This window comes from Apaloderma vittatum, unplaced genomic scaffold (genome assembly GCF_000703405.1).
Source record: "Apaloderma vittatum isolate BGI_N311 unplaced genomic scaffold, ASM70340v1 scaffold35754, whole genome shotgun sequence".
In the NCBI taxonomy this organism is placed as follows: domain Eukaryota; kingdom Metazoa; phylum Chordata; class Aves; order Trogoniformes; family Trogonidae; genus Apaloderma; species Apaloderma vittatum.
In genome coordinates, this window is record NW_009711658.1 from 1,514 (window position 1) to 15,852 (window position 14,339).

At 37.4% G+C, this 14,339-nt stretch overlaps 1 protein-coding gene across 1 annotated transcript in view; it reads left to right on the forward strand.

Annotated features, from left to right (window-relative positions):
* Window positions 1-759: 759 nt before the first annotated feature.
* Window positions 760-14,339, forward strand: part of LOC104272646 (utrophin-like) — a gene marked incomplete at its 3' end in the record, with an annotated part of 21,766 nt that continues 8,186 nt past the window's right edge. Inside the window, exons 1-3 of the mRNA XM_009867697.1 lie at window positions 760-877; window positions 3,049-3,109; window positions 13,977-14,038. Of these exons, the coding sequence (XP_009865999.1) occupies window positions 760-877; window positions 3,049-3,109; window positions 13,977-14,038 (241 nt within the window). The remainder of the gene's footprint in view (window positions 878-3,048; window positions 3,110-13,976; window positions 14,039-14,339) is intronic.

Sequence of the window (14,339 nt, forward strand, 5' to 3'; positions counted from 1 at the left end):
TTTTTGAAGACTAGCAAAGAATGTGACATTGGCCCTTCCCAAAACGTGCTGCAGGAGGAGGCTGAGGTAAAGCAGCGTTAGCAGGCCACTACAGTCTATGATCCCTCTTTTTTGCTGAGCCATTTTTCCTCTCCCAGCAGTGGTACACAGAATGTGATTGCTCTCTTTTTCAGTGCTTTTGAGATGGAAAGTAAGCTCCTTCCAAGTTAGTTACTGATCAGGAAATTTTACACATCCGGAATACAGATAAAAAATCCTTATAATTGCTTATTCTCTGCAAAAAGATTGTTGTGCTGTCTCCTGCCTTTAGAAAATATAATTTATTTTTTCTGTAATTCATTTATTTTCTCACGCCCATGATCCAGTCATCTCTGTTGTGTTTCTTCTTGTCTTGGTTTAGAAGAGAGAGGTAACGAGAGCCTCCCTTGGGATAGGGAGTGTACCCCTCACACGCCTCCAAATTGCTATACTTTTGAAATTATGGGGCTTTCAGACAAAGATATGGGGATAGGAATACTAGTTCTTTACTGAGAATATTGCAGACTACAAAGGTAATGATACAGAGGAAAAAGAACAACAAGAAACAAATAATCCCAGAACCTCTGACAGAGTCAGAATACAACCTGACTTGGAAAAAAGTCCAAATAAATCCAAATTAAAGTCCTCCTGGAGTGGCAGATGCGGCTCCGTTGGAGTAGAGATAATCCAGTAGAGGGGTCTGGTGGCGACAGGACCGGGTCCAGTCCTCCTATGGCGAAAATGGCGGTGGCACCGACCAGAGCTCCACGAGACCGCGTGGCGGGTCCGGCTCCGGCAGCAGCGCAGGCACCCCCCAGGGCAGGGCCGAGGTTCAGGCCCTCACAGCTTCGGGCTAGGGGTGACTCCCCCTGATTGCCCCCATCATTAACCAATGATTAACCCATTAACAGAAGGCACCTGCCCCTGGAGTTACAAGAAATGAAAATATCTTCCAACCAGTTTCAACAAATGAAAATAGAATTACACATTTTTGGTTACATATTGTAACCCAAGACCCTTCTCTTCATTCTTGAAAGAATCCATGGGCATCCGTGGAGCACTGACTCCACGTGTTCCCTGATGAATACTCTTAAGTCCTCAGGTGGCCTGCTCAAAGCATCTCTGAGTGACGTCCAGCCTTATATATATCTGCAGGCCTGCTAGTGCCAGAATCAATAACCACTCTGTTCAGTTTTCATCAAGAAAATGATTTTTTTAAAAAGAATGGGAATTTCATGCAGCAGAGAACTGGCAATGTTTTTAGAAAGGTTGTTCCTAAATAAATAGTGCGACTTGGTCCATAATGATTAACGATTTAATTTATTGCATTGTTTAGCCTATATCTGTGTCAGTGCAGAATATCTATAGACTGTTATAGTACATAAATTGTACCTAAGGAAACTGTGGCCAGATTTTTCTTTTTAGTTAGCTGATATAGCAAATGTAGTATTATCAGAGCCACTGTAGGTGCCAAACTGCAACACTAAAGAATGAAATTCTTTCACCTATCTGGTTGATTTTTATTTTTTTTTCAGTTATGAATGCTTAAGGATTATTTTTTTTAGTTAGTTACCTCTATTTGAGTATTTAGTCTTTACTGTGTTTTTTTTTCTTCACCAAGTAACTACCTCCCTCTTTATTGCAAATGTTATTTTCTTCTTTAAATAGTGCTATGGAATTTTCTCTATTTTTTTTCCAGTGAATAATATGATTTACTTGGTTCCTGTAGCTTCCCAAATATTCTTCCCAGTTAATCTGTCTTTCAGTACTTAAATGTTTCTTAAATTATATGCTATGAAATTTTTTATGGTCCAAGAAGATGTCACAGCTATTAAACTACTCAGGGAACAGTCAGCTGGGAGCAGGGTGAGACTGGCCTCTCTCTGCAGCAGCACCAGCCAATGTAGCTTGTAAGTCTTTGCTGCAGCCTTGAGAGGTCTTAAGGGAAAAGGACAGAGAGTTACTTTCTAATGGATTTTTTTTTTTTTCAAAAGAGCATCGGAGCTCTAAAATGGTACATACTTGCAGAAAATTACATTAATTGAGAGTTTAATTACTTGAGATCCCATGTGGATCAAAGCTGTGTCCGATTTTGCCATGTTTTAAACATTAGTATCTGAGAGTAGACACTGTCTCGGAAATCTTGGCATATGTGTACAGTATAAATTTATCCCATTGTGATGATCAATTATTCCTACCTGTTCTTTAAGTCTCCGCTTCTACGGTGAGTCTAGTGAAGTGAATTTCTTCCATGATAAAACCCTAACTAAACAGGCACTAGTGTGGCAGTTTCTGGTAGGATGTACACATAGCTATGGTTCTTCAGTAAACAGCTATTTTCAGTTGTGCATGAGCATTGTTCGCCTTTTATCTCCTGGGATCTTTATATAAGCAGAATTACAGTGTCATGTATGGCTTCATGCCTTTTGCAACTCTGTGCAGAAGGCTTCCTAATGTTATGGATGGTATCTGTTGATATATCAGACTTGGGTAAATTCTGCAGATTATCACTGTATAGCAACAAGTGCAAAGGCATGTTTTAAAACCTCTTTTTTACAATGTCAATATCAAATCTGAGTTACAAATAGGAGCTAAGGGTTGTAATTAATAAAAATAAGGTTGAGATTTCTCCTTTTTGTTCGGTTGCAGAACATTAATTATAGTAGTGGAAGCATTTATTTTCATAGCTTAAACTGATAATAATTCTACAGTGGTAGAAAAACCAGTGTCTCCATTTTCCCTGAATGGTTAGCTTGCTTGCTCAGAATTTATTATCCTTCTTTGAAGTAGGATCACCACATTTGTTTTATTTCCAGCTTGGCATCAAATAGATGCCTACAATCATCTTGATAGATTGCCATAATTTTCCCAGCAAATTTTCTAATTAATGAAAGTTGTCTTGGAAATTTGAATTGTTCTCATTTAATTTATTACAACTGGTTTAATTGTGAAATTAATAAATAAAATATAGTTGGAATTTTTGTATTTGACAACTGATTTCTAATAATTGCTTTCTTTTTATTTCCTCAGCCTCAGTACAGTTTCCATGGCAGAGATCTGTTTCACATAACAAAGTGCCCTATTATATCAAGTAAGTTTGCCTTGATTCTTTTTTCTTTAAGCATAACAGAGGATCTTATCACCATAACCTGGCAGAAAAACATAGATACTAAGTAGTAACTAGAAATGTTACGAAGAGTTTCTCAGCAGTGCTATACTGCATTACTATAGATATTTACGTTTATTGCTTTGCATACTGTATAATTTAGAAAAATCAATGAAAAAACCTAACTAAAAACCCCACTCAGATGGAAAACAGCAGAAACGCTCCAGTGAAATTCATTATCAGTGTTCAAGCTAGGCTTGTTCTTATGTGTGTGGCTCATCGAGAGTATAAACTGTACAGTAAAGGGGGGAAAAGCTGGATACATAAGGTATTTTAAAATGGAAGGTTTATAACCTACAGCAAAACACTGGTGACTAAGATCTATAAAGCCAATTCATAATTTTGTGTGAGATTTTTTCAGAAATAGACGTGTTGACTGTCCTTTTGTCATTTTCTTTACTTAGTGAAGTTTTTGTAGTGCTTGATATTAAGGTAAATTTAGCATTGATATTGACAAAAATTGTACAAATACCTTGGTTGCCAAGAGGGATGGTCGAGATGTTTATTTTGAAAATACTAAGAAATACTTACCTGAAAATATATGGAGATTTTGGTGTGTTCTACTCAGAACAATCCTTAACTTGAGCTTTCTTGTTCCATCAACATTTATTTATATACTTTTTACCCATACTTTAAAGGTCAAAGATTGCAACTTTGAGAGAAGGATAGCTTTTTTACTGGAGTGGTAAATGAAATTTTGAAAAGGTACAGTGTATAGTAAGCCAGACCAAGAGTAGTTAATTTTAAGCTGAAGGAAATCTGTGTTAAGATATTAATAGTTTGAGTTTGGGGAAAAAAGTAGGGTTCTTAAGTCTGTAGGATGACTATGAGTTAGACCTGCAGATAATTCCTTCTAAAAGAACATCATGAGGACTTGGTACTGTGGCATATTGCTCTGTCATAAGTCCAAGAGCCTCATTTTGTGCTTCAAACAATTTATGAGTGCTCGAGAGCTTTGAAAATCATCAACATGATAAATCTGTTTGATCAAACCTGTTGTCATAATTCTTGGGGTGTGATAGTTGTTTTTAAACTGTGATATGAAGATTATTTTTTTTTTAAGTTCTGAGCAGGCAACTAGAAAAAGGAAAAACCTACTGTGAAGGTCCTTGAATTCTTTATAAAAGTATTTGTGCCTCTGCTGAGAAGTTTTGTGGGAGGGAACAATTCTTTGACGTGCTAGAGGAAAGGTTCCTCCCTCAGCCTCAAGTGGAAGAGGAGAGGGCAGAGTTTGAATGTGGAGGCACTCTGACTGCCCAGACTGGGGCAGCAGTGCAGTGAAAATGGTCACACCTACATCAGTACTTCAAAGAAAACACTGAAATATCAAACTGCAAAGAGGAAAACTACCCTGAAACAGTCTTCTTGTTGTTGTTGTTGTTGTTGTTGTTGTGAGTATGTCCCCAGTGGGTGCTGAAAGATGGCAATTCATGTTCCTCCTCTACCTGATCAGAGCTGGTAGCTGAAGTTGGGAGTGTTTACGGGGGTGAGTGGGCCTGCAGAGAGCTCTGTGGAGCTCCTGGCTACATCCAGAGATTGGAGGATAGGGTCAATAGTCCTACCACCACAACAGATGGAGCACACTAAGATTAAAGCTTCTGATCTGTGCTGAGCAAAGCAGATGTTTTTAATGTGAATATTTCATATGCATATCTTTTTTTCATACTTCATAATACAGTTTTTTGAGTTTCTGGACCCCACCTCAGCCAGAGTTTGATTTTTGTGAAGTCTTCTTTTTGTTGTTACTAGTTCAGAAAGAAGTCAATCTTTCCAGTGTGCACACTAGGTGTGATCCTGCAAGCACACAACTCGGTGGCAGAGTATCCCCTGATCCTGTGGCCTTGCTCCCATAGTAGTGTGTTGACTGCCCTAGAGCTAGACTGGGGAATGAAGCCAGTCAGGGATTTCTCTGCTAAGAAAGAAATCCCAGCATCTCTCAGAAATTATTTTAATGGTCTTGGATGGGAAGTTTGATAAAGAGCAGAAGTTTAGGGCAAGTCCTCTGAGGGTCAAGGTCTGTATAGAAGCAGAGACCACTGTTTTATTTTGACGATGGCTCTAAGGAAGTCAACAGAATGAACAATTACATCTCAAAGAAGACTTTTTCCAGTAATCTTTCTCTATTTTCAGCATGAGACATGGTGCTGAAGCAATGTCTTGATTCTTATGTCTTGAAAGAGAAGAATGATGTTACATGTAAGCAGTATGATTTATTTATTTTAAAAAACTTGAGGAGGAATAGTGAATTTTAGGAGCTGCACAGTCTGACAAGCAGACTAACTTTGGTAGTTTCCTTCGTTTCTTATTTCATACTGATCTAAACTTCAACATTGACAGCAGCTAGATAAAACATAGAATTGTGGAAAATAAAGCAAGAAAGAGCTAATTCTGAACTTCATTTCCTTTGGTATGACAGGCTAGAGAATATCCTTAGCTTTAAATACTCTTTTAAATCTTTGTGTATTCCTGACTTCAGATATAGTTAAAAGAAGAGAGGAAAGTAACACTGGCGCAAAAACTTCCTTCATTGGAGTGATTACATGAGCTTTTGTTATACAATTCAGAAGAACAATCAACAGGATTTAATAATGTTTTTTTATGTAGAAATAAACGCTGGGAAAGAGGCAAAGATTAACTTTTTTTTGTTGTTTAATTGTACAAATGTCTTTGAACGAGCTGCCTTTGATGTAAAATACTGCATAAGTAGAAGGAACAGTTATGATGAGTCTCAGAAACTCTATCATTCAAGAGCAATTGCATTTACTGTCTTTATAGCAAGACTTGCATGTTCAGAGAAGTTTTAAGACACCAGTTGTTCCTTTTATGGAATAAGGGAGAAAACCAGCAGAACAAGGAGAATGGATGACTAAATGATTGGTAGCTGAAAAATGAAAGTTTTTTTTTAAATAAATTTGAAAGGATAATAAATGCTAATTAAAATCAGGCTACTTAAATTCTGATTAATAGCACACACTATTTTTAGAGAACCCTAAATTCATACCTTTATTTCAGTTGTTTTTTGTGAGTGTCCTTGAGTGAGAAATGTGGAATATTCAGAAAGTGACACAGATGCAGATGATGTACTTGTTCCTCTGTTAAGATGAGTAATAATACTAATGCTGCACTCTTTGCAGTTTTATTGCACGCAGAGAATGATATTTAAAAAAAAATAAATTGGGGAGGCGCAGCTGAGAAGGAAGGAAGGATCACTTCAGGTTGCATTTATCTATAAGAAGATTGTCAAAATGATGCAAGACACCTGTTTTTTCATATGAACAGCATTTATGCTGTTTGTTTCCTCATGCCAGAGGTAGCTTGCATATACGCTCATGGAGTGAATTGTTTCAGATAGGGATCCTTTGTGTGCCAGCATACCATGGTGGCCTTGGAGTCCTCTTTGTTCTCCCTGCCGCTGGCATGTCCCCCCTTTCTGGGGTTGTATTTAATCGGGTAAACAGGTAATTTAATCAGTATGTGAAAGATGAAAAAGCTAGTGTACAAACTCCTCTGCCCTCTAAGTTCAGACAGAGGCAGTCTGGATGTGGGGTGTTTTGGAAAGGAGTGACTACTCTTCTTGGCTGGAAGAATGATTCATAGTCCATTGAACCGAAGTTTATCAAGGATTTTGTGTCCCAGGCTATGGCAGATATCAGGATGAACTGAACCTACACACAGGATTTAGCCTGTCTCTTTTCTCCTCTTGAATTGTCTTACTTATGTAAACTAAATTTACTGAATGGCCTTGCCTCCGTTGATGTGGTTTTTCTTTAGTCCTTTTTTGTCTAGTGTTTGTGGTTTTTTGATGACAATTGATAGAAGTTTTTGTGTTTCTGTGATCTGAGTCTTTTATGACACAGTAGAATTCAATCAATGAAAACCTGAATCTGTACAATCTTGATGCTGTTGATAAAAAAGCTTAGTCTTTCATATTTTATAAGAGAGAATGGGACTAATGTACAGTACAGGGGGGGATACAGCACAGCAGACACAGTATTTACAAATGCACTTTTTGGTAGCAAAAGTGGGAAGTTTGGACAAAAGGTTTGCCAACCTTCCATTTAATACGTATTTCGTATGTCAGTTCAAAGGTTTGAGACTCAATAAGGAGAGTTTTCTGCAGTTGTTCATTTATAACTGTTTGAATCACATGAATAAGAGGTACTTGGCCTCAGAAAACAAAGCTTATATTACGTAGCACTTCAATAAAAATATTCTAAAGAGAAACAGGAGAACAAAGAAGACAGTATGTATGATTGTTAAACATCTTTGAGGAAAACATGATGAACTGAAAGGAATGTGCAGAAAATGTAATTACCCTGGCATTTCTCACTGTTGTTCTTTTAACTGTAATTTAGGTGTTCTTCAGCTGTGTACCTTTCAATGCTATATTAGGTATTTGTACTGCGCAGAAGAAACAAAAGAGTAATGTAGAAAGGGTCACAGTGAGTTTAATCTCATGCAGGGCATTACATACATAGGGAGAGCAATTTCTTGGTGTAATCATTAAGTTGATCAATATCAAACTCCATATTCACCCTGGTTACTTTTCAGTAATCCTGCAAAGAGGCTGGCACCAACCAAAATCTCAAAAATGCCATTTTACCACCTGCTATATCATGTTCAGCTTAATGGGAGATGGAAATAAAATAGAATTTGCAGAAAGGGATAATACAGGCTTCAGTTTTTGAGAGTTTTTCCAGTTCCTGTGCTGGTCAGTAGTACATTGTTTTCTCTGATGGATTTCAAAAATATCTGCATGTAATTTTTTCCACCAACCTCTGATGCACACTGTCCTTGCAATACATTATGCCAACTCTTTTTCACCACAAACTAGTATTTTCTAATGGTCTTTAAAAAAAAGAGGAAATAATTACAATATCTAGATAAAACACCACTTTATAAAGTAGGGGATGTTATTATGCCACTTGAAATTTGGCAAGGGTGGCAAAGTGAGAGTTCTGAGTGCTGTTGATTCATTAGTGATCAGTAAAGATCCCAATTTCAGGTAATGTTTTGTGCAAATGACGACAGGAACAGAAAGCTACTTAACGTAGTGCCAGAGTACTGTTTCAGTGTCTGCTCTTGCGATGTTTACTAGTATTATCAACACAGACATAGGCCTTGCTTGAGCTAAGAAGTGATAAAAAATCCCCACAAACCTGTCTCTAGTTTTCTTTCTTTCTTCAAAGATGAAAAAGAATGAATTGAATTATTTTTTTCACAACTCCACGTGAAACTTGAAACACCTAGAGATGTACAGCTTACTCCATTCATTTCAGCCGGACTGTATTCTTATTTTTAGAGATCATATGTTAAATGACATGCTGACTATTTCTCGGCGCTTTGTTTACAACCAGAAAGTGTTTTTAACGTGGATTATTTTTGCCAATTATAATTAGAAAGCCGTCAGCAAACATAATGGATAAGAAAAAGATTGTAAATGTTTGTCATTTAAGCTTTAGAGCACTTCATTAATATGTAGGTGAATTAATTAGGAATATTTTATAGTTATAATGTTTAATTTTAGGCAGTGGAATTTACACAAATGCATTAGACTTTGAATTACACTGCCAAATAATTTATTCATGGATGCATATTTTGCTGCGCGGCTCATTGTGTCCATAGGAAGAGACCTAGGAGCCTCTTACTCTGAATAACTCCGTCTTTAGATACAAAGCAAAAAAAACCAAACAACTGAGTGAATTCTGTTGTGACTCAGTCAGTGAAACACTTTTAATTCTTTCCTGACTGCAGCATGTGGGCAGATGGAACATGTTCACATGCAAGATGAATAATGAGCCCGTGTTGATCACTTTCACTCATGAAAAATGTTGCTTTATTCTACAAGTAGTTCTTCCTGAAGTTAGCAGAGTACTTGCAAGACATGGTGCTCCGTGGTGTGAGTGTCGCTGTGTCCTGTGACAGAACTGCCACAGTAGTTGTAACAGAGGGAAGACTCTGTAGATTTGTCTGCTCTTGATTTAATACTTGTTTTGAATCTTTTTGGAAGTCCAGTGAGATGACTGAAAACTATAAACTTCCATCATTGGGGATTTTCCATAGAAAAATGCAGAAGATGGCATTTCTTCACATTCTTAGCAGATAGTTGCTAGCGGGGCTGAATTTTCTGAAGACTTCTTGTTGTCTCTCTGTGGTAAAGACAGTCCATCCAATTCTAACTAATGGCCTTCTGAGACTTATTAGCAGATATAGCCTCCATCAACTTAAAACTCTCTTTGTGATGTAGTAAAATCACTTTGCTTGGAAATCTTCAGAAAATGACTGGAGCACTTCCTTACCTTGTTTTAGCAACTCTGATAATTAACGATTTAGCAATTTCTGGTCCTTTATGGATGACGCATTTCACGTATTCATATAAAGTACGAAGAAAGTGTGTAATCTTTTGTTTATCCATTTCCTTGTAGGTCTGACATCTTGCATGTTATTTGTGTTTACTGAGCAGGGTATCAGAGAAGCAGAGGAACATCCAAGTCTGCTTTTATTCTCTGGGCAGTAGCTGACAGGCAATTATAACCACTGTGGTGTGTACTTTAGATTGGATTTCTATGTATGAACTTGCATAAAAAGAAGCTACGAGATCTCAGTCAGAAAGATCTTCCCCAATTTCATCAAGTCTGTCTCATCTGTTACAGACCATCCAGTACTGGTAAAGTTTCTGAGCACATTTCTCAGTGCTTGAGCTACTTGTGTTAGTCCTGCATCAGTAACACAAAAGCTACTGTAGCTACAGCAGAGAAAGATGGATCTTATTTCAAAAAGCTGCTTTACAAACTGAGTCACCAGAAAGCACTTTGTCTTGCATGTCTCCTGTTTGGAGCACCAAATAAAATGACTCTGTTCTTGGACAGTTTTATATGTAGCCTAGGAAGGTTATCTGCACACCCCTTCTTCCTGTGAAAATCAATTTATATTCACATAAAAGTCCCTGCATATTATGAACTTGTTATGAAAAAGACCTTTGTGTTAAGATGTGTAACTGATGTGACTGATTCCTCCCCTCTCCCCTAGTTTTTTGTAGCTCTTTTTAAATTTACAGTCATCTTTTTTTTTAACTCAGCTCTGTCCAGAGCTGTCTAGCTTGGGCATCCTCTGCCTTAAACGAAGCCTATCCATGGACCACTTTTGGTGGTGGCAGGGGCACTGCCCGTGGCAGTGGAGTCGCTGCCTTCTTTGACCTGGGCAGAATGCTGAGGGGCTGATTCACCCTCTCTGAGCCCATTCCTCTGCTCTGCTGGATCCGTGTATGGAGTTGCCTGACTGTTAGAGATGGTTTCTGCAAGGTGCTTTGGGATGAGGCTGACATAGTCGTGTTCTCCTTCTGTAGTCACTTAGCAGCTGCCAGGTAGTCCTGACTGTTAGATAATTATGACGAGCCTGGGTGAAGGGGTTCTCTCTTGCCTTTTTTTGCTTTCACCGTATCATGTTCGCTGGGCCTCCTTTCTCACATAATATGTGTGCCACACAGAAGAACTGAGAGATAAATTTTAAAGATTCATCAGTCTCCCACAAAGGTATTTCTCTTTCAAATAAAAATAGAAACATAAAAATATTTTCTTATTATTTTATTAGGTATAAATTTTGTGTTCTGTGCTTTTCTGTAAAGAGAAATTTTTGCTCTTCAGGTATTTACTACGTTAAATGCAAAAAGAAGATCATAGTTCAGGATGCAGAGATTCTGGATATCTATTATCTTCTGCTTCATGTTAAGCACGAACAAAATAGTACTATTTTTGTACTGGTTGTGACAAAGTGGTTTTTAGTCTTTCAAATAAAGCTGCCACTGAAACTAGATACTTAAAGCGTACAATTTCGATAAAAAAACTGTTTTTTTCTTAAATCTTGGAAACTTGATTTAAGGAATAAACTTGGTTACTAATATCAGCTCTTATTCATTGTATATGGGTTTATAAATTACTTAGAACCAGGAATCTAAATTGCAATAAAAGCAGCTCACATCCTAATTTGGCATTACAGATGCATCATGGAGTGTATCAGTATTTTTCGAAGAGGGGAGAAAAAACCTCACAAAGCTTTATCCAAATATTTAACTTTTTTTCCTTTAAAAAAAAAAAACCAAAGAGGAGGAGGTCTCTGGACTTAGCAAAATTTAGCAGTTTATTATGAGACGAATTGAAGATCAACTACTGATAATGAACCATTGTTGTTTGTGTTGAGAGACATTTACTGCTAATAAAACTTTGCACTTCTGCTGCACTTCCCAGATGAGATTCTTTCAGCACCTCACGAAATAGAAAATAGATTTTTTTTGACAAAAACTTTTTTTTAATGCTGGAAAATAGAGGAACTGAGAAATTAAGGCTGTGATTCAGCAAAGTCCTTACCATCATGGCTAATTTTGACAGGATGGTTTCTAAGGCAGTGAACAGGATTTGGCTCAGCTAAATTCCATGTTGTTTACATACAGGGCTTGCACTAATATTTCAGCATTTAAAATACAGTTAAATTTTTTTATATATATACATGTGGGGTTTTTTTGGGTGGGGGGAAGTTGATTCTTAGTCAGGAAAGTTGAGGTGAAGCAATTTCTTTAAAACAAGCATCCTTAAACTGAGCACATATTGGATTCAGTTCTGTTTTGTTGACAGAAATCAATTCTGATGGGTCAACATGATAATGATGGCATCCTGCTTAATGTGGTAGTGCAGTTATTTGTCAGCTTCAGGACTAGTTTTAAGGCTATTAAATTAAGTTGATCAGCACGAACCATTGTATTTTCTCTTCCTATTTACTGAAGCCGTGTATGTTCTTTCTAATATACAGTAGATTTTTAGACCATGTTTTTTAAGAATGCTGGATAGTCAGTTGCCTTAACCTTGGTGCAGCACCAAATGTAGATACTCCTTTTTTGTTGTTACTGGATTTATGATGATTTATTGGTGTGCCTGTTCCAGAGAAATAGTTGTCAAGCGACTTGTTTTGAAATTACTTTTCTGGACAAGGATAAACATAGTGCTATTTGAAAAGTGTATTTCTTGAAACTGCAAAAACACTGATTTAGATACTGGTATGCCTGGAGTTAAGCATGTCACAACCTTGACTACCTTATTTGGAGTTTGAAACGTGAATAAATTCATGTGATATTATTATCCAGCTGAAACCAAATTGAAGTTTCAGTTCAGGAAATGTTAGTTCCGATATAGAGTTGTACTTCAGTTTTCTTCTGAATTGGGAAGGTCTTACTGTAGAATTTCAGGGTCAGTCAAGGTCTAACAGAAGATAATATTTTGTCTGTGCATTATATAAATCATGTTTAAATGTATGTCATGTGCAGGGCATCTCCTTCAGTCATCTAGTAGGGGAGTAATCACAAAGAGAGAAAAGAGGACTTACACCTCCTGTATTAATAGAAAATCCATGTTTTGTCTGTGAGCGTCCATGAAAAACACCTCACGAAGGTTGTGATGGTGCCACATATACAAACAAGACCCATGACAGAGTTAAGCCTAATGGCAGGCAGAAGCTGACTGTGGAGACCTAGACCAGATCTGAAGCTGGAGAGGTCACACTGATGTATGGAATGTAAAGTGCTGATCATATCCCCTGTGCAGAGACCCAATGCATGCACTTTCCACAACTGTATCTCAAAAGGCAACACAAAGAAGTGCCCTCAGCACTTAATTTGTTTGGAGCTTGCCCTGCTTTGTGGTACTTGTTCTGTCTCTCCAGCGCTTTGGAGCAGGGACCTTCTATCCCATTTTTTTGCACCACCTAGTATAAAAAACCCCAACCTCCTCCCCTCAAAAAAATGACAAAATCTGTGATGGTAAGTTATTGTGCACCCGCTGAGGTACAGCCATTTGTATATACCAACCGCCAAGTATAGCTGCATGTGGAAGAAAAGTGTACAGGTTAACAATTTTTAAATAGAAACAATGGTGAAATAAGTGGTATTCTCTGCTCATTACTGTTAGGTTTGATAACCTAGCATAATTTAATTTTCATTATTAAATTTTAAGGGGAATGCTATGATCTTTTTAACACAACTCTCTAGTTAATTGTCCTACAGGTATAATTCAAATGTAAATACTTTGCGAGGCAAGAATGTGCAATCGTTCCAGCAATTAATATTGATAAATACAAGTAAAATGTAGCTTGTAGAAGGGAATTGGAGATGTTGGTAGACCTGACATAATGCAGGTTTTGACGCCTATGGCTGCATACTTGAAACCTCGACGAATTGAAACAGCAAGTGCTAAAAGATGGGTTAAGTGATGCTGCCTGTTGAATCTCTGTTCTGTGAGCACTATTGTAGAATGCACCCCCTAAATGAAGATACCTATGGATTAGATGTGTGAACAGTGATCAGGCTTTCATTACATGTTACGGGTAAAGGTTCAAATCTTTGTACATATCCTGATACATGTGTTGAGATATGCAGTGTGTTTTGAAATAAAACCTCAAAGCTTCTTATTTTTGAAATGTTTTTATGAATTTTTTATTGTGCTGCAGCAGCAGGAAATTTTGCATTTTTACCTTGTTACTGTGCCTCTTAGCTGCAGAATCAAAGTTCAACTGATACAGCCACAGCTAGAATCAGAAGTAAATATTATTAAATATGGGCGGGCTGTTGTCCGTCTAAGTTTGTTATTAAATAATGAAGGAGCTGAGTGCCACAGATAATGTATTTTTATTAAAGAGCTGAGTGATTTCTTGCCAGAAAACACAGAAAATCAGAATACCTTTGGGCTTTTATTCTTTGGATGAGTGTATGTGTGTTACCTGAAACTTTGATTACCTCATTCCTTTGTAGTCATGAGACACAGACAACCTGTTGGGATCATCCTAAAATGACTGATCTCTTCCAGTCCTTAGGTGAGTGCACTTCTTAAAACAAACCATTATGTGATGTTCATTCCATGCATAAAAGCTGCATTTGTATGCTGACCACGTCCAAATTGCGATTAGCTGTGTGTAACAGAGCATTTCCCATTTTGCAATGAGACACACTTGGCGCAAAACCCACTGCCTTGATCATGTCTTGTATTGCCTTTCAGTAATATTAATTCTGAACAGTGTGCTCTGACTCGATGCTTTAATGCAGTATCTTGTTTATTTCTTTCAAATCCGTGAGGGATTGTTGAGGCTTTCTGCATGTGTAAAGGAGGATGCCTGT